The 26,783-nt window shown below is 44.9% G+C and overlaps 3 protein-coding genes and 1 long non-coding RNA gene across 5 annotated transcripts; 2 read left to right on the top strand and 2 right to left on the bottom strand.

The window, feature by feature from the left end:
* Window positions 1-499: 499 nt before the first annotated feature.
* LOC101774579 lies at window positions 500-2,477 on the top strand. The gene has a single exon (XM_004981302.4). The coding sequence runs from the start codon at window positions 1,413-1,415 to the stop codon at window positions 2,286-2,288; it is 876 nt and encodes a 291-aa protein (XP_004981359.1). The 5' UTR covers window positions 500-1,412; the 3' UTR covers window positions 2,289-2,477.
* An 11,871-nt stretch (window positions 2,478-14,348) lies between these two features.
* On the top strand, window positions 14,349-16,743 carry LOC101773893 (cytochrome b-c1 complex subunit 7). The gene is made up of 4 exons (XM_004981301.3): window positions 14,349-14,555; window positions 14,700-14,857; window positions 15,789-15,836; window positions 16,408-16,743. Exons 1-4 carry the CDS (start codon window positions 14,450-14,452, stop codon window positions 16,474-16,476), a joined length of 381 nt encoding a protein of 126 aa, XP_004981358.1. The 5' UTR covers window positions 14,349-14,449; the 3' UTR covers window positions 16,477-16,743.
* A 3,422-nt stretch (window positions 16,744-20,165) lies between these two features.
* LOC101772936 lies at window positions 20,166-23,196 on the bottom strand. Of its 2 annotated transcripts, XR_001164915.2 has the most exons (3): window positions 22,676-23,196; window positions 20,913-21,207; window positions 20,166-20,809 (listed from the first exon to the last, which is right to left on the bottom strand). It is a non-coding gene; the product is annotated as an uncharacterized LOC101772936 (long non-coding RNA). The 2 variants fall into 2 exon arrangements; XR_002679020.1 differs by having other exon boundaries at window positions 20,209-21,207; window positions 22,676-23,194.
* A 582-nt stretch (window positions 23,197-23,778) lies between these two features.
* On the bottom strand, window positions 23,779-26,242 carry LOC101772531 (cytochrome b-c1 complex subunit 7). Its single transcript, XM_004981296.4, has 4 exons — window positions 25,916-26,242; window positions 25,654-25,811; window positions 24,695-24,742; window positions 23,779-24,123 (listed from the first exon to the last, which is right to left on the bottom strand). Exons 1-4 carry the CDS (start codon window positions 26,019-26,021, stop codon window positions 24,055-24,057), a joined length of 381 nt encoding a protein of 126 aa, XP_004981353.1. The 5' UTR covers window positions 26,022-26,242; the 3' UTR covers window positions 23,779-24,054.
* Window positions 26,243-26,783: the final 541 nt, after the last annotated feature.

Here is a 26,783-nt window from a genome sequence, read left to right as displayed (position 1 = left end):
GCGGTGGGGCTCGACCCCAGGAGCCGGCGGCGGTCGATGCGTGGCGGAGGCGCCGGATGCGTGGCGGCGGCGGGGGTGGATGCGGTTGCGGCGGCGGCGCTCGATGCGGGGCAGGAAGGGGGCGGATGCGAAGAGAAGAGGAGGCGGGCGTGCGGGAGTGCGGGTGGATGCAGAGTGCGGGAGGGGTATGCGTGCGGGAGTGCGGGACTGCCAGACAATAATGAGGGGTAGAAGGTGTCCAGCCCACCTTTTAGCAAGTTTTAGCAACCCAAAACTTGCTAAAGATCTAAACTTTAGCAACTCAACTTTAGCAAGTTTAGCAAGACTGTTTTCCAATTTAGCAGCTCAAAGTTGCTAAATTTTAGCATCTAAATTTTAGATGGGTGGAAGAAAACAGGCCCTGATTTCTTTTCCTGATTGTCTGACCATCTTCGATCTGCAGTACAAGATCACACTAGCCAGTCCCTCTCCTAGCATTAAAAGGTACTGGTAGCTAGTGCCGCCTAGTGGTAACAGTGTCACTGGGCAATGGCAGCGGTCACGGAAAGAGAGGAGGAGCCAGCGGCTGCAGCTCTTCCTCCTCCCCCATGGAGTGAGTGAGTTGGCTGCCAGTGTGTGCTGTATCTTTGTATGGCTGTACTGTATCCCTCCTTTCACTAACCTTTTGTCTCCTTCCTCCCAAACCACCTCCACCCCTCCCCTCCCACTACTTCTTGCGAGTTCCTTGCTGCTGCGGCTGCTTGCTTCCCTCATCTCTAGTCTGTACACTGGTTGGAGTGGTTGCTAGTGTTCTCCCCACTTGCTCCTCTCAATCCCCTCTCCATGGATGTGCACACATCCTCCTCTTCCTCTTCATCTTCTGGTGGTTGCTCGGTTCTTCTGGCTTGAAGCTGAAGCGTTCGCCTCGTCTGGGGAAAAGCTTCCGTTTCGCGTTCCGTTCTTGGTGCCACTGCTGTGGTATAAAGGCGGAAGCTCGAGCCATCTTCTGAAGAAATCTAGGCGGAAGATCGCTCCGTCGCTGCGGTTTCGCGGCGACTGTGGCCGGTTGCCGCATCGCGGGGCTGGGTTGCGGTGGAAAGGGGCGGCGTCGTGAGGAAATCTTGCGCTGCAACCAATCGTTCTGCTGCCCCTTGCTTTCTGGGCGGTTGTCGGTGCTGCCTTTTGTAGTAAAGGGTGGGATCTTGCGGCCGGCGGTGGCGGCATTGCCGGATCGAGCAATCTTCGACGACGACCTCCGTATCTGCGTGACCGATCTGGCGCAGTTGGTCATCTCTTCGCCGGCATTGTGAGGCGGGCTCGCCGGGTGGTGTGGATTGCTGCGGTGAGAAGAGCAAAGGAGCGGAGCTCTGCGCTGTGATCCAAGCGGGCTCCTGCTCGCCAGGTGTTCGCCGAAAGGCCCAAGGAAGCGAGCCATGAGGGACTTCCCGTCCTGCTTCGGCGAGAGCGGCGTCCAGATCGCGGACGCGTCGTCGTCGTCGTCCAGCGCCGGCAAGGGCGCGGCGCAGAACCTGGTGACCTGCCTCTACCAGACGCAGTTCTCGGGCCGGCCCTGCGTGATCTCGGTCACGTGGAGCAAGAGCCTCATGGGGCAAGGTCTCAGCATCGGCGTCGACGACCTGTCGGGACACTGCCTGTGCAAGGCGGACATCAAGCCGTGGCTCTTCTCCAAGAAGAAGGGGTCCAAGTGCCTCGACGTCGAGGACGGCAAGATCGAGATCTTCTGGGACCTGTCGAGCGCCAAGTTTGGTGCCGGACCAGAACCAGTGGAGGGGTTCTATGTTGCAGTCGTGTTCGACCTTGAGCTCGTGCTCTTGCTTGGTGACATGAAGAAGGATGCTTACAGGAAGACTGGAGCCAATCGGTCGATGCTGAATGCCGCGTTCGTGGCAAGAAGGGAGCACATATATGGCAAGAAGATCTACTCTGCTAAGGCGCAATTCTGTGACAATGGCCAGTTCCATGACATTGTCATCGAGTGTGATACCATCGGTCTAAAGGATCCATGTCTCGAAATAAGGGTTGATAAGAAACCCGTGATGCAGGTGAAGCACCTGGCGTGGAAGTTTAGGGGAAATCAGACAATCCTCATTGATGGCTTGCCTGTGGAAGTGTTCTGGGATGTCCACAGCTGGCTCTTTGGATCAACAGCGAGCAATGCAGTGTTCATGTTTCAGACATGCCAGGCACCTGAGAAGTCACTGCCATGGTCGTACTCGCAGATTTTTAGGGAGTCCCAGTTGCAAGGTCTTGGTTTCTCGCTGATCCTGCATGCATGGAAGCTTGAATAGTTTTTTTTGCAGGATCACAATTTGCTTCTGCACCTGCCTCCTTTTCTTTAGTGCTAACAAAAGATGTTTTGTTAAGTGTCTGTTCATCAGAATGCTATGGAGGCTCTCCAATATATGTTCTTTCATTTGATTTTGTTTTGCCATCTTTTATAAACACTTTGTTTGAATGGTTGGCAAGATTATGTGATATCCCAGTGACTTTGGCACTTTGTTCTCTCCCTTCTTGTGCCTTAAGTGAGGATAATTCTGATGATCAAATAGTTCAAATGTGGCAATGCTCAAAGAAGAGAATGTTGCCATGATGTAAAGCATATCAAAGCTCCAGTACAGTTTATTTGTCAATGATAGTAATGTCCAACAAATTTGAGTTGTCTGTTGTTTCTCCTTTTGTATTGTCTTGAGCACTCACAATTCTTGCTGAATGACAAAACTTTAGAGTACATCTCAATATAATATTGATTCTGTGGAAAAGTTAGGAGTTTTAAGGAATTAAAACATGTGAATACGTGGGCATTAAGCATGTAACACTGATAACTTCCTTTTTGTGCCTATCTGTGGGCACCTGATGACCTGATTGTGCCTATCTTTTGTAGGGCTCTGATCATCCTGGTGTGTATCCTGAAGTTGAGATAAATCAACTAGTCAAAGAGATTCTACGTGACTTACTTTTGTGTAACTTTGAGTTATTTTTCAGCTCCGATACCGTTAACTTTGACTTGCCAAATGTTGAGTTGCTTCTTGTTGTTCTCCCGTTTGTCATCTGTTACAATTATTACTGAATATTCCCTCCGGTCGGATATATTTGACGTTTCGACCAGATGCGCTAGTTCAATTTACAAAGGCTGTTTTGGTCTGAACGTCAAATATATGTGACCGGAGGTAGTAACAAAATTATAAAGTACATCTAGATATAACCTTGAACCTGTGGAAAAGTTTGAAGTGGAGTTTTAAGGAATCAAGACATGTGCATACGTAAACATCAAGGTTTGTTGGTAACTCCCTCTTTTGTGCTTATCGTGGGCACCTGAACATGCTTATCTTTTGTAGAAGTCTGATCATTCTGATGAGTCTCCTGAAGTTCAGATAATACAACTTAATCACTGAATGCTGAATGGTCGATTTTGGTTTATACAGCTTCCAATTATATTGTTCTTTACTTCCTTTGTGCAATTTTGGATTTTTTCCAGCATTTTCTTCTGGTTCTAAGCATATCTTGTGTTTGCCCACCCAATAAGTTGCGTGCAGCTCTAGTGCTTTTCATAGAGACCGTATTGACACTGGGAATGGACAAGGAAACTTAACAGCTTTTCCAATTGATGGACCACTTCAGCTCGGATGTTGAAAAATAAAGAAAAATAAATGAGGCACTACATATATTGAGTCGGCAACAAAAAATTGAACCTCTCAGCCATCATTTTTTTTCTTCACTGATAGGAACAGTACTTTATATATCATCATTTGTGCTGTTCAGAATTTCCTAATTTTTGTATTTCTGTTGGCCTTTCCCTTTCAGCATAAGATTGTCAAATGTCATCACTACCTCTATACAGGAATTTATTGAAACTGCCAAGCAAGTCATGGACTTCTGAAAATAGGTGAGCAATATTAAACCAAGAAAGCCATGGATTAACAGTCTTCTAGGTGAACACTGATGTCCATTGAAGTGTTTTATATGGATATCATTGAGGAGAATCCTCATATATGGCCAACAGCATAAAAACTCTCGAATGGAACTTATGAAGTTTCTGGTTTTGAAATTGGGTTGCAAATTTGCTTTCCTGTTGCACCATCTGAATCAAAGTTAAATTCATCACTAAATCCTTGTCCTGACTCGTGTGGTGATTTTTTTTCATTCTTTGTTGCCCTCTTTCTATCATTGGTTCCACCAGAGCAAATTCTTTTTTTTCCTTTTTCATAATGGTGGCCAGGCCAGGGTTTGATCCTGGGCCAGGGGAAGTTTGATCATTTTACTCTTTAAAATTCAAGCAGAGCCTTCCTGCACAAATTAATGTAGGCACCGCTGAGACCTTTCCACACAGAAAGTTTTGGGTGTCTCATTAGGCCAACCGAATGCTTTGGTTTAACAAACAGAGTGTCACTACTGTGTTGTACTAGTGCCTGTCCATTCATTACACCAATTTATTGTTTATGGCATGGTGCAACTTGGTTAGTTGCCTAATCTTTGGAGTTTAATACAATGTCGTGTTTCTGGTAAGTGCAGACAAATACACGGCCTCCATGGATGCTGACCTTTGAGAAGAATCTCACAACTGATGGTAGTTATTGTCTGCAATCAACTGATGGTAGTTATTGCCTGCTGATTGCAACTTTATCAGAGTGATTTTCTTTGCCTGTCAGGATTATACTTGACTACAGTGCTAATAAAGAGAAAACTAACTTTGGAAAAGTTAACTATGTGGTGTTTGGAATAGTGACAGAGGTGATAAGATATTTTCCCCTCAACACAGAAAAAGGAAAAAGAAAATCTCTATAATATAAAGCATGTGCATTCCCCGCTTGCATGTTAAGCGGGGGCATTATTGTTCCATTTTGCGGTTTTCCAGAATCCTACGTTGACTAATGATAGACTTTTTTGTGGTTAAGCAGAGTGTAATCTCTTGACTAATTTGTTGGAAGCAGATTACCACTTTCAATAGAATTCAGAGTATTCGATGCTAAAGATTTAACCAAAATTCCTTTAACTTTCAAAGCACACTGAGTTAAGAATGAGGGTTTAGATGTATGCTTCATTGTAATGATTATCCCTCCTTTCAAATTTCAAAGTCAGGTTTATCCAATTTTATGTATATCATCTCTGAATTCTGATCATAAAACATTGAATTGATCATTGTTGATGCCCAAAAGTGGCAGCAATGCTAACCAGGCTGAACCAGCCGGTTAGACCGGTCTCTCTGAGCGATCTGACCGGTCTGGTCGCTGTAGCCAGTCTGGCATAAGCCAACGGGTTTGACCGGTTGCCCCGACCGGTCAGACCGGTCAGCCTGAGTCCGAGGCAAAATCAGGAGTTCTGGTCGAATTGTAGTTGAAACGGGATTTCCTTGCGGGAAAAGGCCTCCCACCCTATAAATATAGAGGGCCCTGGCCGATTGAGGGCTAACACCCAAGACAAACAAATCTTTTTACCCTTTTATCTCAAACCCTAGCTTTTCCAACCCCTTGCTTTCCTCCTTCATCTCGACGGCGTTTGAGGGCGTTCTGAGTGACCTGACTGATCTCAGAACAACCCTAGGCTCACCACCTCCGACGGGGTCCCTCCCGAGGTGGTGTTTCTAGGTTTTCGCGACGTCCCTGCGTGGATCGGTTTGACCGGCCAGGTGCAGAGACTTCGGCGAGGTGATCTTTTGGTGTACGTGCGAGCTAGTGCATTTGTGTGTTGACTGAAAAAAGCGTCAACACATTTTGGCGACTCCGCTGGGGACAAAAGATCTGGTTTCTATAACCGTTAAGGAAAACCCTAGTAAGATGGGATCTAATACGGACATCGACAAGAACAACATCATCACGGCCTCCGTCGAGGATCTTGGCGAGAAGGAGCAATGGAATCTTGCGACGCTCTAGGAATATGTCAAGATGCAATATCTCATGGGCGTCAAGAAAGATCGCAAGGGCAAGATGATGAGAATGTAGGACTTCGAGTTGCCTGCGATCAAGATGAAGGACAGCAGGTCAAGGAAATACGCAATGTAAGTAACCTCCCCTTCGATCAAGCCACCTTTAATGATGAACTCCATAAGAACCTTTCTGATCAGAATAGGATTACTGCTACACTAATGGCACGATTAGATCAACTTGTAGGAAGTGAATCTGTTTCGTATAATAAAAATGATTCTTCGCAAGTTGATTCGGGTGGGGCTGTACCCATGGCTTCATCGGCAAATGCAGGGGTTGTTCCTAAAAACCCTACATATGGCAATGCCGTTGAACTTCTACGCGGGACAAACGCCGCCCCGGGTCCAACCGCCAAAGCCGAATGCGGTTGAAGCGGTCAGACCAGTCCAGGGGGGCGGTCAGACCGGTCGGGCCTTCCAGGCCGGCCAATTGACCATTGTCCCCGAAGCGCCTGTACCACTTGCTGCTATGCCCAGCTCGGCTGCCTCTGACCGTGTTGGTGAGGTTGGGATTAACCTACCCTCAATAAACACAATAGCGTACACGTCACCTCCGATCCCCAACAACACCGTTGCATCTAAGGGGATTTCCAATGACGTGTTTTCTGATTTGCATCGCATTTAGAACGGTAACCCACCCCACGCGAGCACCGTGAATACATCAGCCCCATAGCACTTAGAGTTACACTCCCTTCGCGAAATTAGAAGATTTAGGGAGGAGATGTTGGCTTTGATGCAAAGTAAATTCGGCATAGATACTGGGAGTTCAAAACTGTATCAAAAGCCGTATCAAGCCGATTTTGACTATGTCCCCTACCCTGTCGGTTGGCGCATGCCCGATTTTATTAAATTCAGTGGCGAAGATAACCGAACTACTTGGGAGCACATTAGTCAGTATCTGGCTCAACTAGGCGAAGCGGGTTATTATAATGATTTGCGAGTTTGCTTGTTTTCGTTGTCATTAACCGGAACCGCTTTCACTTGGTACTCTTTTTTAGCTCTCCGCTCTATTGATTCGTGGGAACAATTAGAGCAAAAGTTTCATGATCATTTTTATACTGGGAACTTCCAATTGAAGTTGACGGATTTAACATCAGTTAGGCAAGGCAAGGAAGAATCTTTCTTTGATTACATAAGACGGTTCAAAGAAACTAAAAACCGGTGCTTTAATTTGTCGCTTTCTGATAGTAATTTAGCCGATCTCGCACTTAAGGGTTTGAAATCCTCCATTAGGGATTGACTAGAAGGTTTTGAGCTTCATACTATCGCACAATTACTCATGAAGGCTTCGACAATGGAGTTTAGAATTGCTAAAGAAAAAGATAACTTTAAGTCTCGTCGCTCTAATATGCATGCTATTGAATATGATTCCGATAGTTCGAACGACGATGACAATGAAGTTTATATTACTGAATTTGTGTGGCCTTCCAAAGCTAAGTCTTACTCTTGTGCATTTCTTAAGCCGGCCCAAAAGATTCGGCAAGAAGAAGTAAAATTTACTTTCGATGTTTCCAAGTGTGATCGTATCTTTGATTAATTGCTTAAACTTGGACATCTGAAAAGATCTCACACTATGTCTCCACTTGAAGAGCTTAAAAGAAAAACATATTGCAAGTTTCATAATTCTTTTTCTCATGCTACTAATGATTGCAATGTGTTTCGTCGACAGGTTCAATCGGCTATAAATGAAGGCCGGTTAACGTTTCATGAGATGCAAGTGGATAAAACTCCATTCCCTGTTAACACCATGGATATTCAGCAACACAAGGTGTTGGTTCGGCCACATCAAGCCGAAGCTACTAAGGGTAAAAACGTGGTGACCGGGAAAGAGAAGCCCGATTTGAGAGGCAAGGAGTTGACAAGGGAAGTGGTGTACGAGAGAACTCCAGATGGCAAAGAGTCATTCAAAATCACTGTAAAAGCCTCTGGACATGGGGGACAAACATCGCACGTGACATCTGGTCAAAAGCCACTCGAGCCTGCTGATCAGGCTGGACCGGTCAGACCGGTGCAGGAGACCGATCAGACTGGTCTGACATAGATGCGCCCCCGAATGATAAAACCCAAGCGCCCGGAGATTGGGACCTGGAAGCTCAGTACAACAAAAGATTAGGGGAGCAGCCCCAGGGAGAAAGTTACCTTTGATATGCTTCTAGACAAGTATACCAAAGAGAAGGCCGTTACAAGTGATCGGCCGGTAAAAAAAGAGAATGAGGTCGCCTACTCATCAAGAGAGACGAGGTTCGCCACCAAGAGCGGTCATTAGATAGAGAGGTGACTAGATGAAATTAAGGAAGTACCCCTCCACATCTTGGGATCCTCCGGCATCAAGCCCTCCACGCCCGGTGTGGAATGACAATGGGGTGATGTGGGTGCCCTATCAATCCGTGCAGCAGCCGTCTTTCCATCCTGGACGGGGAGGCTCTAGAAAGTTGGCTTTGGACAAAATCTTGCGCCCTGTGGAAGGCCGATGGACGCCCCGTTCATCTGGCCAGGGTCATCAGGCCCGACCGGTCCACCCTGACTGGTCAGACCGGTCTGTCCAGATGCACCAAGTCTTTCCTTCAAAGCAAGTGTATCGTCCTAAACAGAGGGAGGAGGAGATTCTAAAAATGGAAATAGACTTAGGGAAGAACAGAGAGGAAGCTACTATCCAGATTGGGTCTATGAAAATTCCTGTCGAAACTAATGCGGAAGGACTGATTGGCATCAGCAATCTGGTTGTGTCCCCTGTTCAGAAAGTACCCGTTGCCAATGATCATGAAGGTAACAGCAGTGGGTCAAGCTCCAAGTACTTCCTACCAAGGTGGTGCCCTCCTAGGTTGACTCGCACACAAAGGAGGAAATTGCAGAGGCTAAGGCTGCAAGAGAGGAGGGAGCAGGAGCTAGAGAAACAGAGGGATGAGGAGTTCAACAAATACAGACCCGCAGCACCTCAGAAGAAGGAGTGGAGAGCAAAGGCCGACGCCCCAGCTCCACCGGTCAGACCGGTTGAGGAACCGGTCAGACCAGTCGAGTCGTCTGAGCTAGCGCCTAAACTGGTCAGACCGGTTGGGGAATCGGTCAGACTAGTCGAGTCAGAGACGCCGCTCGATTTCGTTCTTCCCATCCCTATGGTTTGCGATAATGAGTTGGCATCAGTCCATGAGACAGAGGATGATGAACAACTTATTGATTACAATACTTCACTGGAGAGTATGACCTTGGATATAAATGTGATTCATATGTTGATGGATGGCTATGTACTCTCAGAGAAGGATTTGGCTCACCTTGACTTTGGGCTTAAAGATGCTGTATTCCAGAAGCCTAAGGCCAAAATCATCTGAAAGCGCTATACATGCGATGACATATCAATGGGAAGCCAATTTCGCGGATGTTGGTCGATGGAGGGGCAATTGTCAATTTAATGCCCTATTCTTTGTTCAAGAAATTGGGAGGTTCGGATGAGGAGCTGATCAAGACCAACATGACTGTCAGCGGTGTGGGAGTAGGCGAGCCTATGGGAGCTAAAGGTGTTGTCTCTATGGAGCTCACCGTTGGGAGCAAGATGTTGACTACTGCTTTCTTCGTCACTGAGACCCAAGGTAACTTCAGTTTAATTTTGGGTCGTGATTGGATTCATGCGAATCAATGTGTTCCTTCTACGCTGCATCAATGCTTGATCCAATGGGTCGGTGATGAAGTGGAGGTTGTGTGGTGATACGTCGGCTTGTGTTGCTGTAGCCGATAGTTCTACCATGAGTGCTCATGATAATGTTAAGTGCTTATCTAGCATAGACCTTTCAGATTGTGAGTACATGAGTTGCACAAAGGACGGTTTTGTCGTTGTTGTATTAAAGCCGATTGATGATCGGCTAGCCTATCGTGCATAATGTAATGGATGTAAATCTAGAATGGCTGCAGTAGAGGCTAGAACACTATCGGGTACAAAAGAATGATATGTGTGAGGCCATTGAGGACCTTGATGACATGAGTAAATTATGACAAGGATTTACGTCGGCTGATCGTTTAGAGAAGGTGGATATTGGTGATGGTACTATACCAAGGCCGACATTTGTAAATGAAAATCTTGAGCCTACTTTTAAGACCAATTTAGTAAAGTTGTTCAAAGAGTATGTCGACTGTTTTGCATGGAATTATACTGAGATGTCTGGTTTAAGCCGCGAGCTAGTTGAGCATCAGCTGCCTATCAAACCTGGTTTTAGGCCTCATAAACAACCTGCTAGGCATTTTAATCCTATTATTTATGATCGAGTGAAAGAAGAAATCAATCGGTTGCTTGATGTTAAGTTTATTAGGCCTTGTCTATATGCTGATTGGTACCTGTTGAGAAGAAAGGTACGGGCAAGCTCCGAGTATGCATTGATTTTAGAGATCTTAATAGAGCTTTGCCTAAAGATGAATATCCTATGCCTATATCTGATGTACTTATTAATGCTGCATCTGGTCATAAGATGATTAGTTTTCTTGATGGCAACGCTGGATACAATCAAATCTTTATGGCTGAAGAGAATATATCCAAAACGGCCTTTGTGTGTCCAGGGTTTGTCGGTTTGTTTGAGTGAATCGTTATGACATTTGGTTTGAAGAATGCTAGTGCTACTTATCAAAGGGCTATGAATTTAATTTATCATGATTTGCTTGGAGTAGTGCTGGAAGTATATATCGACGACATTGTGGTGAAATCGGCTGGGCCTGAGTCCCATTTGGCTGATTTGAGGCTTGCATTTGAAAAGATGCGTGTATGGTCTAAAGATGAATCCGCTCAAATGTGCTTTTGGTGTATCGTCTGGGAAGTTCTTGAGCTTTGTAGTGCATGAGAAAGGTGTTGAGATTGATCCTAAAAAGATTGAGTCTATCATAAAACTACAAGCTCCGACCTAGAAAAAGAGCTGCAGAAGTTCTTGGGCAAGGTGAATTATTTGAGGAGATTTATTTGCAATTTGTTCGGGAAGGTGAACACGTTTACTGCTTTACTTCGGTTGAAGAATGAAGCTGATTTTACTAGGGGGCAAAATAGCAAGAAGCATTTGAGGAAATTAAGAATTATTTATCTTCACCGCCTGTTTTTCAGGTTCCAAAGCATGGTATTCCTTTTAAATTATATATAGCTGCTGAAGAGGGTGTCCTCATTGGGGTTGTTTTGCCTCAAGAAACTGAAGGGAAGGATCATGTTGTTACCTATGTGAGTAGAAGGCTATTAGATGCCGAGAGAAGGTACACTTTTATCGAAAAATTATGTTCATCATTATATCATGCTTGTACTAAGTTGCGGCATTATTTATTATCTAATACTTGCATAGTAGCTTGTCAAACCGACATAATTAAATACATGTTGCAAAAACCTATTTTGAGCGGTAGAATCGGTAATGGGCTTATGCTCTCATTGAATATGACCTGGTTTGTGAACCGTTGAAATCAATGAAAGGACAAGTTGTAGCCGATTTTATTGTTGAGCATAGAATTAATGAGCAACTTGATTTGGATGTCAGTTATACCACTTTTACCCCTTGGAAGTTGCACTTTAATGGTTTGGTTTGCAAAAGTGGCTGCGGTGTTGGTGTGGTGCTTATTTCACCCAACGGGACTATTTTTGAGTTTTTTATCCGATTGGATCACAAGTGTACTAATAACCAAACTGAATATGAAGCTTTGTTATTCAGTTGGAGATTTTACAAGAAATGGGGGTAAAACATGTTGAAGCTTATGGAGACTCCCTACTGGTGGTACAACAAGTATCCAAGGTATGCCAATGTTTGGATGGGTTTCTAAATGCTTATCTTGATAAATATCTAGACATCATATTTTGTATGGATGAATTCGCTATTTATCATGTACCAAGGAAGAGAATCCGAGGGCTAATGCTCTGGCACAACAAGCATCTGGCTATAACATCCAGAAAAGGAACTTTCATGAGAGAAAGCCGACGCTTTGCGAGGCCGAGTGTTATGTCCTGGAGGAACCAGTCCGAGCAGCCTCCGACACCGGTCTGACCGGCCCAACCGGTCTGACTGCCCAGCCAACCAGTCTGACCGGTCTGTCTAGAGAAAATCCCACTTCGGTTATGGATCGTTCAAAATTCGCTAAAGACGAAGTGGATGACTGGAGGGCACCTCTGATTAATTATTTGCGGGATCCTAAGTGTTCAATTGATAGAAAAGTCCGACGGTGGGCGATCAAGTTCACTTTGATAAAAGGTGAGTTGTATCGTCATATAGTTGATGGATTACTTCTAAAGTGCTTAGATTCTGATCAGGCTAGATTAGCTATGGCAGAGGTTGTTTGTGGTACGCATCAATCGGCTCGTGTGATGAAGTGGTTCCTTAAGCGAGCTTGCTTTTATTGGCCTAATATGATAGCTGATTGTTTTCGTTACTACAAAGGTTGCGAAGGATGTCAGAAATTTTGGGATGTTCAGTTGGTAACTGTTTCATCGATGCATTCAATTATAAAGCCATGGCCGTTTAGAGGATGAAGATTGGATTTTGTTGGTAAGATTCATCCTTCTTCATCAATATCTCAGGGATATTGTTTTGTGATTGTGGCTACTGATTATTTTACCAAGTGGACTGAAGCAATTCCCCTTAAAATATGACACATCGAGAGGTGATTGAGTTTATCAGAGAGCATATTATACACAGATTTGGTATTCCGTAGACTTTGACTACGGATCAGGGGACTTCATTCATATCTAAAGAGGTACGTGAGTTTGTGGAATCTTATGGTATTAAATTACTCAATTCATCTTTTTATTATGCCCAAGCCAATGGTCAAGCTGAGTCTAGCAACAAGATCTTGATAAAGCTCATTAAGAAAAAGATAGAAGACAATCCTAAGAAATGGCACGAGGTATTCTCTGAAACTTTATGGGCTCATCATGTTTCTAGACATGGCGCAACTAAAGTTACTCCTTTTTAGCTTGTCTATGGTCAAGAAGCCGTTTTGCCCGGCGAGGTGAATCTGGGTGCATATAGGTTGGCTAAGCAAAATGATCTTGATTTCGATACCTATTATGCTTTGATGATGGATAACATTGATGAAGTGACCGACAAGCGATTGGAGGCTTTGGTTAAAATTGAAAGAGATAAAATTCGAGTGGCTAAAGCATACAACAAGAAGGTTAAGGCCAAGGCGTTCCAGGTAGGAGATCTGGATTGAAAAACAATTCTACCTATAGGAGCCAAGAGCAATGAATTTGAAAAGTGGTCTCCGAGTTGGGAAGGACCATACAAGATTACAAGTGTGCTCCGTGGTAATTCCTATATGGTGGAGACTTTAAGTGGATTTCAGCTAGCTAGAGCTCTGAACGGAAGATACTTGAAGAAGTATCATCCAAGTGTTTGGCAGGACGCTTAAAAGCAATATGGCTGGTGTTTTGAGATATCGCCCTTAAAACAAATGGTCGGTGAGATTCATCGCCTTTAGAATTATTTCTTGGTACGCAAGCTTTACCAAGAAATATGGGGTATGTGTTGATGTCCAAAAGTGGCAGCAATGCCGACTAGGCTAAACCAGCCGGTCAGACCGGTCTCTCTGAGCGGTCTGAGCGGTCTGGTCGCTGTAGCTGGTCTGGCATAAGCCAACCGGTCTGACCGGTTGCCCCGACCGGTGAGACCGGTTAGCTCGAGTCCGAGGCAAAATCAGAAGTCCTGATCGAATTGGAGTTGAAATGGGATTTCCTTGCGGAAAAAGATCTCCCACCTTATAAATATAGAGGGTCCTAGCCGATTGAGGGCTAACACCCAATCGACAAACAAATCTTTTTACCCTTTTTATCTCAAACCCTAGTTTTTCCAACCCCTTGCTTTCCTCCTTCGTCTCGACGACGTTTGAGGGCGTTCTGAGTGGCCTGACCGATCTCAGAACAACCCTACGCTCGCCACCTCCGGCAGGGTCCTTCCCGAGGTGGTGCTTCTAGGTTTTTGCGACGTCCCTGTGTGGACTAGTCTGACCGGCCTGCCTGACCGGTCTGACCGGCCAGTGCAGAGACTTCAGCAAGGTGATCTTCTGGTGTACGCGCGAGTTATCGCATTCGTGTGTTGACGAAAAAAGTGTCAACAATCCCATTTCACACGGTTTGGGTTGGTAACTTCTCGTAGCTTCGGAACATTTTACATTTGCTTGAAGATGTAGTTAGCATACATATCTGTTAGTTACGAAAAGATAATTTCGTATACTTAAAAGATGAATCGTTACAATTAAAGTATTAAGAAGACTCATAAGGAGGATCAGATTAATTAATATTTGATTAAATTTCAGCATTGTAAGTTTTTGCAAGATTGTCTTTTCCTCTGTTTGTTTCCTCCTTCCCCTCAGCAGCTAGAGAAACTGGGCCGGCTCTCAAAACTAGAAGGAAAAGAATGTGGAAATTAGACAACTAGATCGGAATTGGTCCAGCCCATTTTCTCAATCTTCCTTACGCCCCCGGCCCGAGACCGCGTCCACACCCACACGCGCTCCGTCACCGCCTCCTCTCCCACAAAAGCGAGGAGGCGAAGAAGAAGCGCATCCCGCCGCCGCGCAGCCGCCACCATGTCGTCGATGATATCCGCGCTTTCGAATTGGCTGGTGAACCCGCGCCGCAACCCGCTCGCGCGCCTCCACATGCACGCCGTCTCCTCGCGCCTCAGGAAATACGGTAATCCCGGATCCGATCTGACCTCGATGCGCCCCCCCCCGGCTCCCTTCGCGATTTCGTTCTTTTCTTCTTGTTCCCCTGATCTGAATGGTGGTGCGTTTTGGTTCTGCTTCGTGTGTGTGATCCGGTGATTCGATCCAAAAGGGCTGAGGTACGACGACCTGTACGACCCGTACTTCGACCTGGACATCAAGGAGGCGCTCGGGAGGCTGCCTAGGGAGGTCGTCGACGCCCGCATCCAGCGCCTCAAGCGCTCCATGGACCTCTCCATGAAGCACCAGTACCTCCCCGAGGACCTCCAGGTTCGTGCCCGTTCATTTCCCCCATGCCCTGATCCGGATCTCTTGATTCGTATGTGCGTCGTGGTTGTTCTGAATGTGGCGTGCGGGATTGCATGAGATAGGTTCTAGGCTGCATAACTTAAAGCTTCTGCGGTGACTCGTTGTCTGTGTAATGTGGTAGACGACTGCATGTTTAGGGAAAAATGTGTAGGGTAATGTGTTTGGATTGTACATGCGATCCGGATGATTCTACTTGCCTGAAGTTTTGTTTTGTCCATCAGGCTAATCTACGTTGCAGCTCCATGAATATAGTTGTGTACAAAACCAGTGAAACTAGAAGGTGAACTATTCTGAATAGGGTGGACGTTTCAACTAAATTTTAACGAGAGATGGAATTGCAGCGAGCATTGGAATGAGAATGGTGGCGATTAGGATAGCATATGCCCTCACCCTGATGTTGCGATTGATTCCAGGATTCTTATGAATGTATGCTTTGTATATACCATATCCAAGTGTAGTTTGCATCACAGCTAGGAGGGAGTATCATAAAACATTTTAAGCATTCATATGCCTGTTTATTCAGTTTACCATTTTGGTTTGCAAATTCTCGTCCTTGCTTTATATTAATGCTTGCCCTACATTTTTCCCTGAAGATGTTCCACTTAGTAATTATTAGATGAATGCTAAATCTAAATTTTGTTTCTTTTCTTCAGCCTCGCAGATATTTGTAGATTGATGTAGCAAAAGCTTTTAGTTTATTTAAAATATTGATTTCCAATGTGTGAAATCATATCGTTATCAGCTGGATGTTCTTGATTTTTTCTTCTTTATGGGCGTGAATTTCTTATTGGGTACTCTTTTCACATCATGTAATGCATGCAATTACATGAGTTTTTGTTTAGTATAACCTTACAAACTCACATATTCTGAGACATTTACTTTCTTTTCACAGGCTGTGCAGACTCCATTCAGAGGCTATTTGAGTGACATGTTGGCTCTGGTAAGTATCTTCTCTGCTGCATGCCTTTGTCATTTCACCTGTCCTAAATGCCAGTGTACCAATATCTTTTTTATGGCATAAGGGAGCTAGTCTACATGATGCCTTTCCCCTTATCCTTATCATGCATCAAGTGTTAACTCAAGCCACTTTAGGTTAAGCGTTAGCATGTCATTTGCAATATAAAGTTGATCCCATCATGACAGCCAGGATATCCTGACTTTTCTTTTTGTTGGTGTGTGCCTTATCTTACTGTTATTCTCATAGGGTGCATGACAGCATGAATAGCAGCCTCACTCATTTTCATGATCGTTACCCTTTTTTTAGCCTTTTTTTCATTATTACTGTTTTACTTTCGCAAATCAATGCTCGGTGCAAGCTGGAAAGTCATAGCCTTTTCAAATCCATGGACAGCGTATGCATGATTTCAGTTAATATTGTCTAAATCAAACATTTCGTAGATAACATTGCAACGCGATACGATATTTGTTGCAACTCAGGAGTAGAATGTTAACTGCAGATATGCAATGCATGCCTTTAGTGGCCTTTGTTTGATATCTTACGTTTCTTGCAGGTGAAAAAGGAGAATGCTGAGCGTGAAGCACTGGGAGCCCTTCCGCTTTACCAGAGAACCATTCCTTAAAATGGTGCCTAGACGTGCCCACAAGGCCACATTTTCTCTTTACGAAACACCAAAATGCATGAAATAATATGCAGCGGATGAAACTTTTTTTCCTTACTATCAAGTTACATTTTACTTGTTGATGCAATTATGCATTGACTGTCGCCTGTAGTTCTGTTTCCCCTCTCTAATTAATGGGAACAAATTATGCGTTCCACCCTTATTAACTTGTTATGAAATCTTCAGCTGCTGAGTAACTGTTATAGCGTTATGTCGTTTGATCTTGCATTTCTGTTCCATTTATGAGTACTTGTATCATCCATTTATGCAAAACCCTGTGTGCACTTTCACCGTTCTGCGCTCTTGCCAGCCAAGAGATGATGGTGTTGGTTATCTGCCTATCCTTTCTCCATTTGTCACCTGTAATTTTTCTTCTGCAACTTTTAGCACTGAAAATGTGCAGATTGATTTCCAAAAAAAAAAGTCTTGTTTACCGCCCGACCGCGTCCTCGCGCTCATCTGCTGCGCGCCGCTCCACCTCCTCGCGCGGGTCGCAGCCTTCCTCTGCGTCCCCTTCCTCCCCGGGCCAGCCCGCGCCTCACTCCGACCCCGCCGCAGCAGCCGCGCCTTCCTCGTCCTCCGGCCTCCGGAGCTCGTGCCACACCCATTCACTTACTCCTCCAACTCCTCGTCCTCGTCTTCCGAGGATGACGATGACGACATCCACGAACACGTCGGTTGAGGTATGCGGTTGCCCGACGCTTGTGGTTTCCTATCCGATCGCTGACTGCACTGTAAATTAGCCTGGTCGAGTGTTCTCGTCCTAGTTGTGGTTGGAATCTGGATGCTCATCCAGTCATCCAAATGGGCGCAAATTCAGTATCAGCTATCTGACTACTTGATCCAAATGGAGTAATGGACTTTCCATTGGGTTATCAGCTTGAATTGAGGTAGTGTTTGGTTGGCTCAAATGTAACGTAATCTGATTATTGAAGGTAACGAATCCCATTACATATGTTTGGTTGCGGTGGTTTGTAATCAATTGACACTGTAATCGAATCCCTTACCTAAATAATATCTATACAAGCTTGTTACCCCTCCTCCCCCACCGTAATCAAATATAGCACCCACACAGTAATCTGATTACGTTACCAGAGTGCAACCAAACAAAGAGGGCAATCACCTATTCCACCTCTAAATACACTGTAATTTGATTCCCTTTGCGTTTACATTACCTTAGCACGAACCAAACACTATCTGAACAGCATCAAGCAATCTGTTCTAATTTCATCTGTTGGCAATCACTGTTAAGGGTATGTTCGCAATGGGGTCAACAATGTGGCGAAATGAATTGTACTCTGATAATTTATTATTCAGTTATGGGTAATCAAACTCCTATAAGTTAGCGGTATGACTTGCATCCTGGTGAAATTTAGGTGACATTGGCATGTCCAAACTCCGAAGGAGATGTATTGAGACAATGGGCATAACATATTGAAATATTACGCTTACCTTAAGGACAAGTATGATATTGATTCTGTTGTCCTTTTGATTATTTAATGTTCATTGATCATTTTCCAGATCTGCACATGGATGTAACTCAGTAGAACACTTGCTCTGGTCAGTTCATAGGTCAAGGATGTTAGTTGTCCATTTGAATCAATTTTGACTTCATGCCTTTTTTGAATGTCTATCTACATAGATCATTTTTCAGAGATGCAAATGGGTGTAACTAGTAACACACTTGTTATAGTCATTTGTAGGTCAAAGGGGGAAAAAACAGAGAGAAAACATCTATTCTTGCGTGTTTGCTAGTAGGCTCAGTTGACTGTAGCGTGCTTCCCTCTTGAAGATCTTCTTAGAATTAAGACCATGGAATTAGCTATCTTGTGCAAACTAATGCATGTGAGTGCATGCTACGTTCACTCTTTATGATTATCTTTGCTACAGTTTCTTGCTTCAGTGTTATTAGAGCTAGTTTTGCATTGTACTGTGGATAGTAGTACGAGCTGTGATATCCTCAACTTTCCAATATGATGCCTTTGTCTATGAGAGACAGGGACGGAGCTAGTAGGGGGGCTTGCAGGGGCCATGGCCCCCTCATGGCCTCAAATTTTCTATAAAACCTGATGAGTAGATTGATTCTACCGTAAGGAATCTGATCGAGTGATGTACATTACCTCACCGTTGTCTTTCAAAATTCTCTTGAATTGTAATCCATTTGAAACCCTAAAATGGATAGGAGGACTTCAAATGCATTTGTGGCAAATAGGAAAAGCCAACAAAAACAAAAATCTAACTCCATGGTTAAATCGAAGTGGAAGTGTGGAACATGTTTGATTTTTCGCGAATAAGATGAAGGTAAGAATTTGACTTGCTTTTGAAGGCATCGGAGTGAAAGTGCTTCTAAAGATTAAAAAACCCACCCAAGCCATACTTCTCATATGCGTGGACTTGCCGTAGGAGGAGTTGGTCAGGTTTTATGATAATAATTTACTCATATTTAGGATCTGCATAAAGTTTAGTTCCTGTCACATCGAATGTTTGGATACTAATTAGGAGTATTAAATATAGTCTAATTACAAAACTAATTACACAGATGAAGTCTAATTCGCGAGACGAATCTATTAAGCCTAATTAGTCCATGATTTGACAATGTGGTGCTACAGTAACCATTTGCTAATGATGGATTAATTAGGCTTAATAGATTCGTCTCGCGAATTAGTATAGGGGTTTTGCAGTTAGTTTTATTATTAGCTCATGTTTAGTCCTTCTAATTAGCGTCCGAACATCCGATGTGACCCCTCCTAAAGTTTAGTACCTCCAAAGCAAGCAAGAACAAGAGCACAGACAAGTCCTCCTAGCCTACAGCTACATGTATATTATTTTTTTCTAGTCATATACTCATGATCAGTCTATTATTTCTTACTTGTTGCAAATAATATTTCAGGTTTACAAAGAAATGAAAGAAAGGATTGACTTACTGGATGCCTGGATGGTTGTACTTACTGGATGCCTGGATGGTTGTCTGGTTGCTGCCTTGCTGATTGCTTGGATGTATTTGTGCTGTGTTCATGTGTTGTGCTGAGCGCCTGTGCCTGGATGGTTGCTGGCTTGCTGCCTGCCTGCCTTGCTGATTGGCGATTGCCTGGATGTATTTCAGTATTTGTGCTTTGCTCGTGCTGTACTATTGTGCTAGTGTGCTGTCTTGCACTCTCCATTTATGCTGATGCCTTGCTTTAGAACTTAGAAGTTAGAACTCTATTTATGTATTTGTTACTCTGTTGACTGTTATATTTGTCACTGGTTTTGTATGCAATCCTGCTGAAATGTTGTCAAAATTTGATATTGAACGTGCTGTTACTTATTTGGTTGTGACTGATTGAAATGCTGTCAATTATACCTTGAAAATAGTCAAAATGCTGCTGAAATTTTATTCTACAAATCTAGTCTGATTTTGGTTTGGTTAGTTCAGTCAGAACCGAAACCGAACCGAACTAACCGAAACCGAATTCGGCTAGTATCGGTTTTCCATAAGAACCGATCGGTACCGCTGTCCCTGGGAACCAAAGTACCGAAGAACCGAGAAATCAGTTCGGTAGTACCGAATACCCAGGGCTACAGGTGGCGGCGGCGTATAAAGAGCTATGGGGATGAATCGATCGATGCGGCCGAAAGAGAGCTAGGGTTTCTCGGGTGGGGTGACCGGGTGATCAGGATCGGTTGCTTTGAGTTAAACGAAATAAGAGCAACTTCAAAACCTAAAAAATTCTTCCCAGTATTGGGAGCTATACTAAAAAAATCTTTCCCTTAAAAACATATAAGACCACAGCATAATGCTAAAAATTACTCCCCAATATTTATCACGTCATCGTAATTGGGCCTACCTTCGAAACAGAGACCCCCTCTACCTCCATAACAGAGCTCCATCGCTCCTTCAAGCACAGCTCGTCGCCGGCCAAATCCACCGTATCCCGGCCGCTTCTGTTCGATTTCTCGCACCAGCAGCTTCCTAAGGCAGGCGCGGTCGGTCCCGAGGTCCATCGCTCTTCTGTTCGATTTCTCGCACCAGCAGCTTCCTAAGGCAGGCGCGGTCGGTCCCGAGCTCCATCGCTCATTCAAGCACCAGCTCGCCGCAGGTCGCTACATCGCTCCTTTATGGTGCTAGGCGGGCACGGTCGGTCCCAAACTCCCGGTCCGCAAATTTGGCTCCTCGGCGTCATCAGTGGCAGCCTCTGGCTCCCCAGAAGTGCAGCGTCCGTCATTGTCCAGCGCTGGCCGGTCACGGACCATGGGCTCATCCATCCATGGCAGCAGGGCACAACCATTCCTCGGTGCAGCCTCAAAGCCTACCCTGTCAAGGACAAAATCCGACAATGTGAGCACCAGTTCGCAGCGACCTCCAGCGCTTGCTGTGCCGCCAAGCAACTCCTTCAAGGACATGGCCAAGACTACACCTAAGTTAGCGCGCGGGGTGACCAGCGTGGGGCGACCGGCGGCAGGCGCGGGGTGAGCAGTCGGCGTCCGGCGCGCTGCGGCGGTGCGCGCGCGGCAAAAAAAAAATCCTTTGGTATCCTTTTTGCAGAGCCTCTGACTTATACTTATTAACAATGAACAACCCCGGAATGTTGAGTTCTGGACACCACAAGATAGAAGGGCGAGTGGATCACAATCCAGTACCACATGCAAGTGTTCATTCTTCGCTCCTGAAGCCCCCAAATTCTCCATTTCCGAGCCTTATCCTCATGCAACCTGAAACAGATGGAAATTTGAGATGAATGGACGAACCTACAACAAATTAAAAAGACTTGTTTCAGTAGCTTAGATTCACTAATGAGGATAATAGCTTATTGAGGTAACAGATTAATTTTAAGGATTAACAAAGTACAGCCACAAAATAGGTGCAGCTCAAGGTCAAGTACACAATAATTTGGCCAAATAGTTCACAAAGCCAATAACATGTTTCCTCTCTCAGCAGGGACGAAGCTAGGATTGGAAGATTAGGGGGGCCAACAAAGTTAATTCATACACCAAATATTAGAATATGCAGTTAATTCCTTCCTAAGATAAAGGCACATAGTAGAAAAGTTGAGGCCATGAGGGGGGGGGGGGGGGCATGGCCCCTGCAAGCCCCCCTACTAGCTCCGTCCCTGTCTCTCATAGACAAAGACATCATATTGGAAAGTTGAGGATATCACAGCTCGTACTACTATCCACAGTACAATGCAAACTAGCTCTAATAACATTGAAGCAAGATACTGTAGCAAAGATAAATCATAAAGAGTGAACGTAGCATGCACTCGCATGCATTAGTTTGCACAAGATAGCTAATTCCATGGTCTTAATTCTAAGAAGAACTTCAAGAAGGAAGCACGCTACAGTCAACTGAGTATGTATAGGACATCAGGATCACCTTTCGCTCCCACAAAGGTTTGACTGACTGGAAGCCTACTAGCAAAAACGCAAGAATAGATGTTTTCTCTGAAAGGCATATCTCTGTTTTGTCCTCTTTGACCTACAAATGACTATAACAAGTGTGTTACTAGTTACACCCATTTGCATCTCTGAAAAATGATCTATGTAGATAGACATTCAAAAAAGGCATGAAGTCAAAATTGATTCAAATCGACAACTAACATCCTTTTGACCTATGAGCTGACCATAGCAAGTGTTCTACTGAGTTACATCCATGTGCAGATCTGGAAAATGATCAATGAACATTAAATATCAAAAGGACAACAGAATCAATATCATGCTTGTCCTTAAGGTAAGCGAATATTTCAATATGTTATGCCCATTGTCTCAATACATATCCTTCGGAGTTTGGGCATGCCAATGTCACCTAAATTTCACCAGGATGCAAGTCATACTGCTAACTTACAGGAGTTTGATTACCCATAACTGAATAACAAATTTTATCAGAGTACAATTCATTTCGCCACATTGTTGGCCCCATTGCGAACATACCCTTAACAGTGATTGCCAACATATGAACTTAGAACAGATTGTTTGATGCTGTTCAAGCTGATAACCCAATGGAAAGTCCATTACTCCATTTGGACCAAGTAGTCAGATAGCTGATACTGAATTTGCGCCCATTTGGATGACTGGATGAGCATCCAGACTCCAACCACAACTAGGACGAGAACACTAGACCAGGCTAATTTACAGTGCAGTCAGCGATCGGATAGGAAACCACAAGCGTCGGGCAACCGCATACCTCAACCGACGTGTTCGTGGATGTCGTCATCGTCATCCTCGGAAGAAGAGGACGAGGAGTTGGAGGAGTAAGTGAAGGGGTGTGGCACGAGCTCCGGAGGCCGGAGGACGAGGAAGGCGCGGCTGCGGCGGCGGGGTCGGAGTGGGGCGCGGGCCGGCCCGGGGAGGAAGGGGACGCAGAGGAAGGCCGCGACCCGCGCGAGGAGGTGGAGCGGCGCGCAGCAGATGAGCGCGAGGACGCGGTCAGGCGGCAGCATCTCCGGGTTGCACGCCACCCGCTGCCACGCCGCCGCCGACCCCCGCGCCACCCACACCACCCACCCCGGCCGCACCGTCATGAATCGAAACTGACCCCCTCCCAAAATCAGAAACGAGCCTCCCCGCCTCCCCAATTCGTGGCCTTGGCGCGGGCGGGGAGCCGGGAAGGGAAGGGGAGGCGCGCACGGCACGAAGGCGGGCGCCTCCGTCTACCTACCTTGCCGCCGCGTGGATCTAGCCGCCGGGCTTGGAAGGATTCGCAGTTTCATAGCTTTATCACCCGGCTGCTGCATACGTGGACGAGGCAGCTGACTCAGCCGACGCCATGTGGAGCCCGCTTGTCAGCCGGACGTTTCATGCGGCGAACTAAACGCTCGCATGATCGGCTGATCGCATCTCCACAACGATTCCGACTAGAGAAGATTCGCATAGAAAATGTCCAATAGCCTGTGTAGTGAGGATTTGTAGCATACACATTAATCCAAAATTTCGATAAATTCGTACAAATTTCTCGTATGATCCCCACTGTTTCAAACGGAAGGACGAATTTCCTAGAGTAAATTCCTACCCGTAAACAGGACTTTTTTTTGGAAATCAATCTGCACATTTTCAGTGTTAAAAGTTGCAGAAGAAAAATTGCATCTCCAGCGTATAGGTTTTCTACAAATGAACACAATTCGGTTGAAAAAATCATGCCAAAATTAAATTTGGGTAAGTACATACAGGTGACAAATGGAGAAAGGATAGGTAGATAACCAACACCATCATCTTGGCTGGCAACAGCGCACAACGGTGAAAGTGCACACAGGGTTTTGCATAAATGGATGATACAAGTACTCATAAATGGAACAGAAATGCAAGATCAAACGACATAACGCTATAACAGTTACTCAGCAGCTGAAGATTTCATAACGAGTTAATAAGGGTGGAACGCATAATTTGTTCCCATTAATTAGAGAGGGGAAACAGAACTACAGGCGACAGTCAATGCATAATTGCATCAACAAGTAAAATGTAACTTGATAGTAAGGAAAAAAAGTTTCATCCGCTGCATATTATTTCATGCATTTTGGTGTTTCGTAAAGAGAAAATGTGGCCTTGTGGGCACGTCTAGGCACCATTTTAAGGAATGGTTCTCTGGTAAAGCGGAAGGGCTCCCAGTGCTTCACGCTCAGCGTTCTCCTTTTTCACCTGCAAGAAACGTAAGATATCAAACAAAGGCCACTAAAGGCATGCATTGCATATCTGCAGTTAACATTCTACTCCTGAGTTGCAACAAATATCGTATTGCGTTGCAATGTTATCTACAAAATGTTTGATTTAGACAATATTAACTGAAATCATGCATATGCTGTCCATGGATTTGAAAAGGCTATGACTTTCCAGCTTGCACCGAGCATTGATTTGCGAAAGTAAAACAGTAATAATGAAAAAAATGCTAAAAAAAGGGTAACGATCATGAAAATGAGTGAGGCTGCTATTCATGCTGTCATGCACCCTATGAGAATAACAGTAAGATAAGGCACACACCAACAAAAGAAAAAGTCAGGATATCCTGGCTGTCATGATGGGATCAACTTTATATTGCAAATGACATGCTGACGCTTAACCTAAAGTGGCTTGAGTTAACACTTGATGCATGATAAGGATAAGGGGAAAGGCATCATGTAGACTAGCTCCCTTATGCCATAAAAAAGATATTGGTACACTGGCATTTAGGACAGGTGAAATGACAAAGGCATGCAGCAGAGAAGATACTTACCAGAGCCAACATGTCACTCAAATAGCCTCTGAATGGGGTCTGCACAGCCTGTGAAAAGAAAGTAAATGTCTCAGAATATGTGAGTTTGTAAGGTTATACTAAACAAAAACTCATGTAATTGCATGCATTACATGATGTGAAAAGAGTACCCAATAAGAAATTCATGCCCATAAAGAAGAAAAAATCAAGAACATCCAGCTGATAACGATATGATTTCACACATTGGAAATCAATATTTTAAATAAACTAAAAGCTTTTGCTACATCAATCTACAAATATCTGCAAGGCTGAAGAAAAGAAACAAAATTTAGATTTAGCATTCATCTAATAATTACTAAGTGGAACATCTTCAGGGAAAAATGTAGGGCAAGCATTAATATAAAGCAAGGACGAGAATTTGCAAACCAAAATGGTAAACTGAATAAACAGGCATATGAATGCTTAAAATGTTTTATGATAATCCCTCCTAGCTGTGATGCAAACTACACTTGGATATGGTATATACAAAGCATACATTCATAAGAATCCTGGAATCAATCGCAACATCAGGGTGAGGGCATATGCTATCCTAATCGCCACCATTCTCATTCCAATGCTCGCTGCAATTCCATCTCTCGTTGAAATTTAGTTGAAACGTCCACCCTATTCAGAATAGTTCACCTTCTAGTTTCACTGGTTTTGTACACAACTATATTCATGGAGCTGCAACGTAGATTAGCCTGATGGACAAAACAAAACTTCAGGCAGGTAGAATCATCTGGATCGCATGTACAATCCAAATACATTACCCTACACATTTTTCCCTAAACATGCAGTCGTCTACCACATTACACAGACAACGAGTCACCGGCCTAGAACCTATCTCATGCAATCCCGCACGCCACATTCAGAACAACCACGACGCACATATGAATCAAGAGATCCGGATCAGGGCATGGGGGAAATCAACGGGCACGAACCTGGAGGTCCTCGGGGAGGTACTGGTGCTTCATGGAGAGGTCCATGGAGCGTTTGAGGCGCTGGATGCGGGCGTCGACGACCTCCCTAGGCAGCCTCCCGAGCGCCTCCTTGATGTCCAGGTCGAAGTACGGGTCGTACAGGTCGTCGTACCTCAGCCCTTATGGATCGAATCACCCGGATCACCAGACACACGAAGCAGAACCAAAACGCACCACCATTCAGATCAGGGGAACAAGAAGGTCAGATCGGATCCGGGATTACCGTATTTCCTGAGGCGCGAGGAGACGGCGTGCATGTGGAGGCGCGCGAGCGGGTTGCGGCGCGGGTTCACCAACCAATTCGAAAGCGCGGACAACATCGACGACATGCGGCGGCGAGCTCTCTTTCGTCTTGCGCGGCGGCGCTACTCCTCCGCCGCTACTCCTTCGCCTCCTCGCGTTATGGGAGAGGAGGCGGTGTATGGATGGGACTCGATCTCGGGCCCGGGGGACTCCGTCTCGGGTGTGGGTAGGACTCGTCTCGGGCCGGGGGCGTGAAAAGCTTGAGCTCATTGTGCCGGCCGGCGCCAGGCACATGCACAGGCAAACAGTGGCGAGCATGCAGCCGCGGGACTGGCCTGGACTGAAGCTAGCTTTGCTTGAGGTGCGAGGTTTCGCTCTAGTCCAGATTAAAATTGATGTAATATTCGGATGTTAATTAAAAAAAAATTAAATATGAACTAATTATAAAACTAATTACACATATGGAGGCTAGTTCACGAGAAGAATGTTAGGCTTAATAGATTCGTCTCGCAAATCAGTCTCTATCTGTGTAATTAATTTTATAAATAATCTATATTTAATACTTTTTAGTTAGTATCAAAATTCGATGTGACAGAAACTTTAGAAGACGTTGAGGAACTAAACACCCCGTTAATCCTACCAGCCGGCTCCCACAGGCCACACTGCCTTTGAGCAAGGGCGGCCGGTTTGTGTGCCTCTTTTTTGTTAGGCAAGCTGGAAAGCATATACAAAGCATCAGGAGTTACAAGTAAGAACAGTAGTGATCTATCCACGAAGCACCCGGCTCCGGGGACAGAGAAGGCTTTGTTTCCTTGTCATCAGCTCCGGCGGCAGCATGACGGACACGA

Source organism: Setaria italica, chromosome IX (genome assembly GCF_000263155.2).
Source record: "Setaria italica strain Yugu1 chromosome IX, Setaria_italica_v2.0, whole genome shotgun sequence".
NCBI lineage: Eukaryota > Viridiplantae > Streptophyta > Magnoliopsida > Poales > Poaceae > Setaria > Setaria italica.
Note: the sequence above shows the minus strand (reverse complement) of the source record. Positions and strands in the feature narration are given on the sequence as shown.

Bases quoted from the DNA above. Each gene is read 5' to 3' on its own strand.
- LOC101774579 (XM_004981302.4), top strand. From the start codon at position 1,413: ATGAGGGACTTCCCGTCCTGCTTCGGCGAGAGCGGCGTCCAGATCGCG.
- LOC101773893 (XM_004981301.3), top strand. From the start codon at position 14,450: ATGTCGTCGATGATATCCGCGCTTTCGAATTGGCTGGTGAACCCGCGC. The intron at 14,556-14,699 runs GTAATCCCGGAT...TCGATCCAAAAG, and splicing joins CTCGCGCCTCAGGAAATACG to GGCTGAGGTACGACGACCTG. The intron at 15,837-16,407 runs GTAAGTATCTTC...CGTTTCTTGCAG, and splicing joins TGAGTGACATGTTGGCTCTG to GTGAAAAAGGAGAATGCTGA.
- LOC101772531 (XM_004981296.4), bottom strand. From the start codon at position 26,021: ATGTCGTCGATGTTGTCCGCGCTTTCGAATTGGTTGGTGAACCCGCGC. The intron at 25,812-25,915 runs GTAATCCCGGAT...TCGATCCATAAG, and splicing joins CTCGCGCCTCAGGAAATACG to GGCTGAGGTACGACGACCTG. The intron at 24,124-24,694 runs GTAAGTATCTTC...CGTTTCTTGCAG, and splicing joins TGAGTGACATGTTGGCTCTG to GTGAAAAAGGAGAACGCTGA.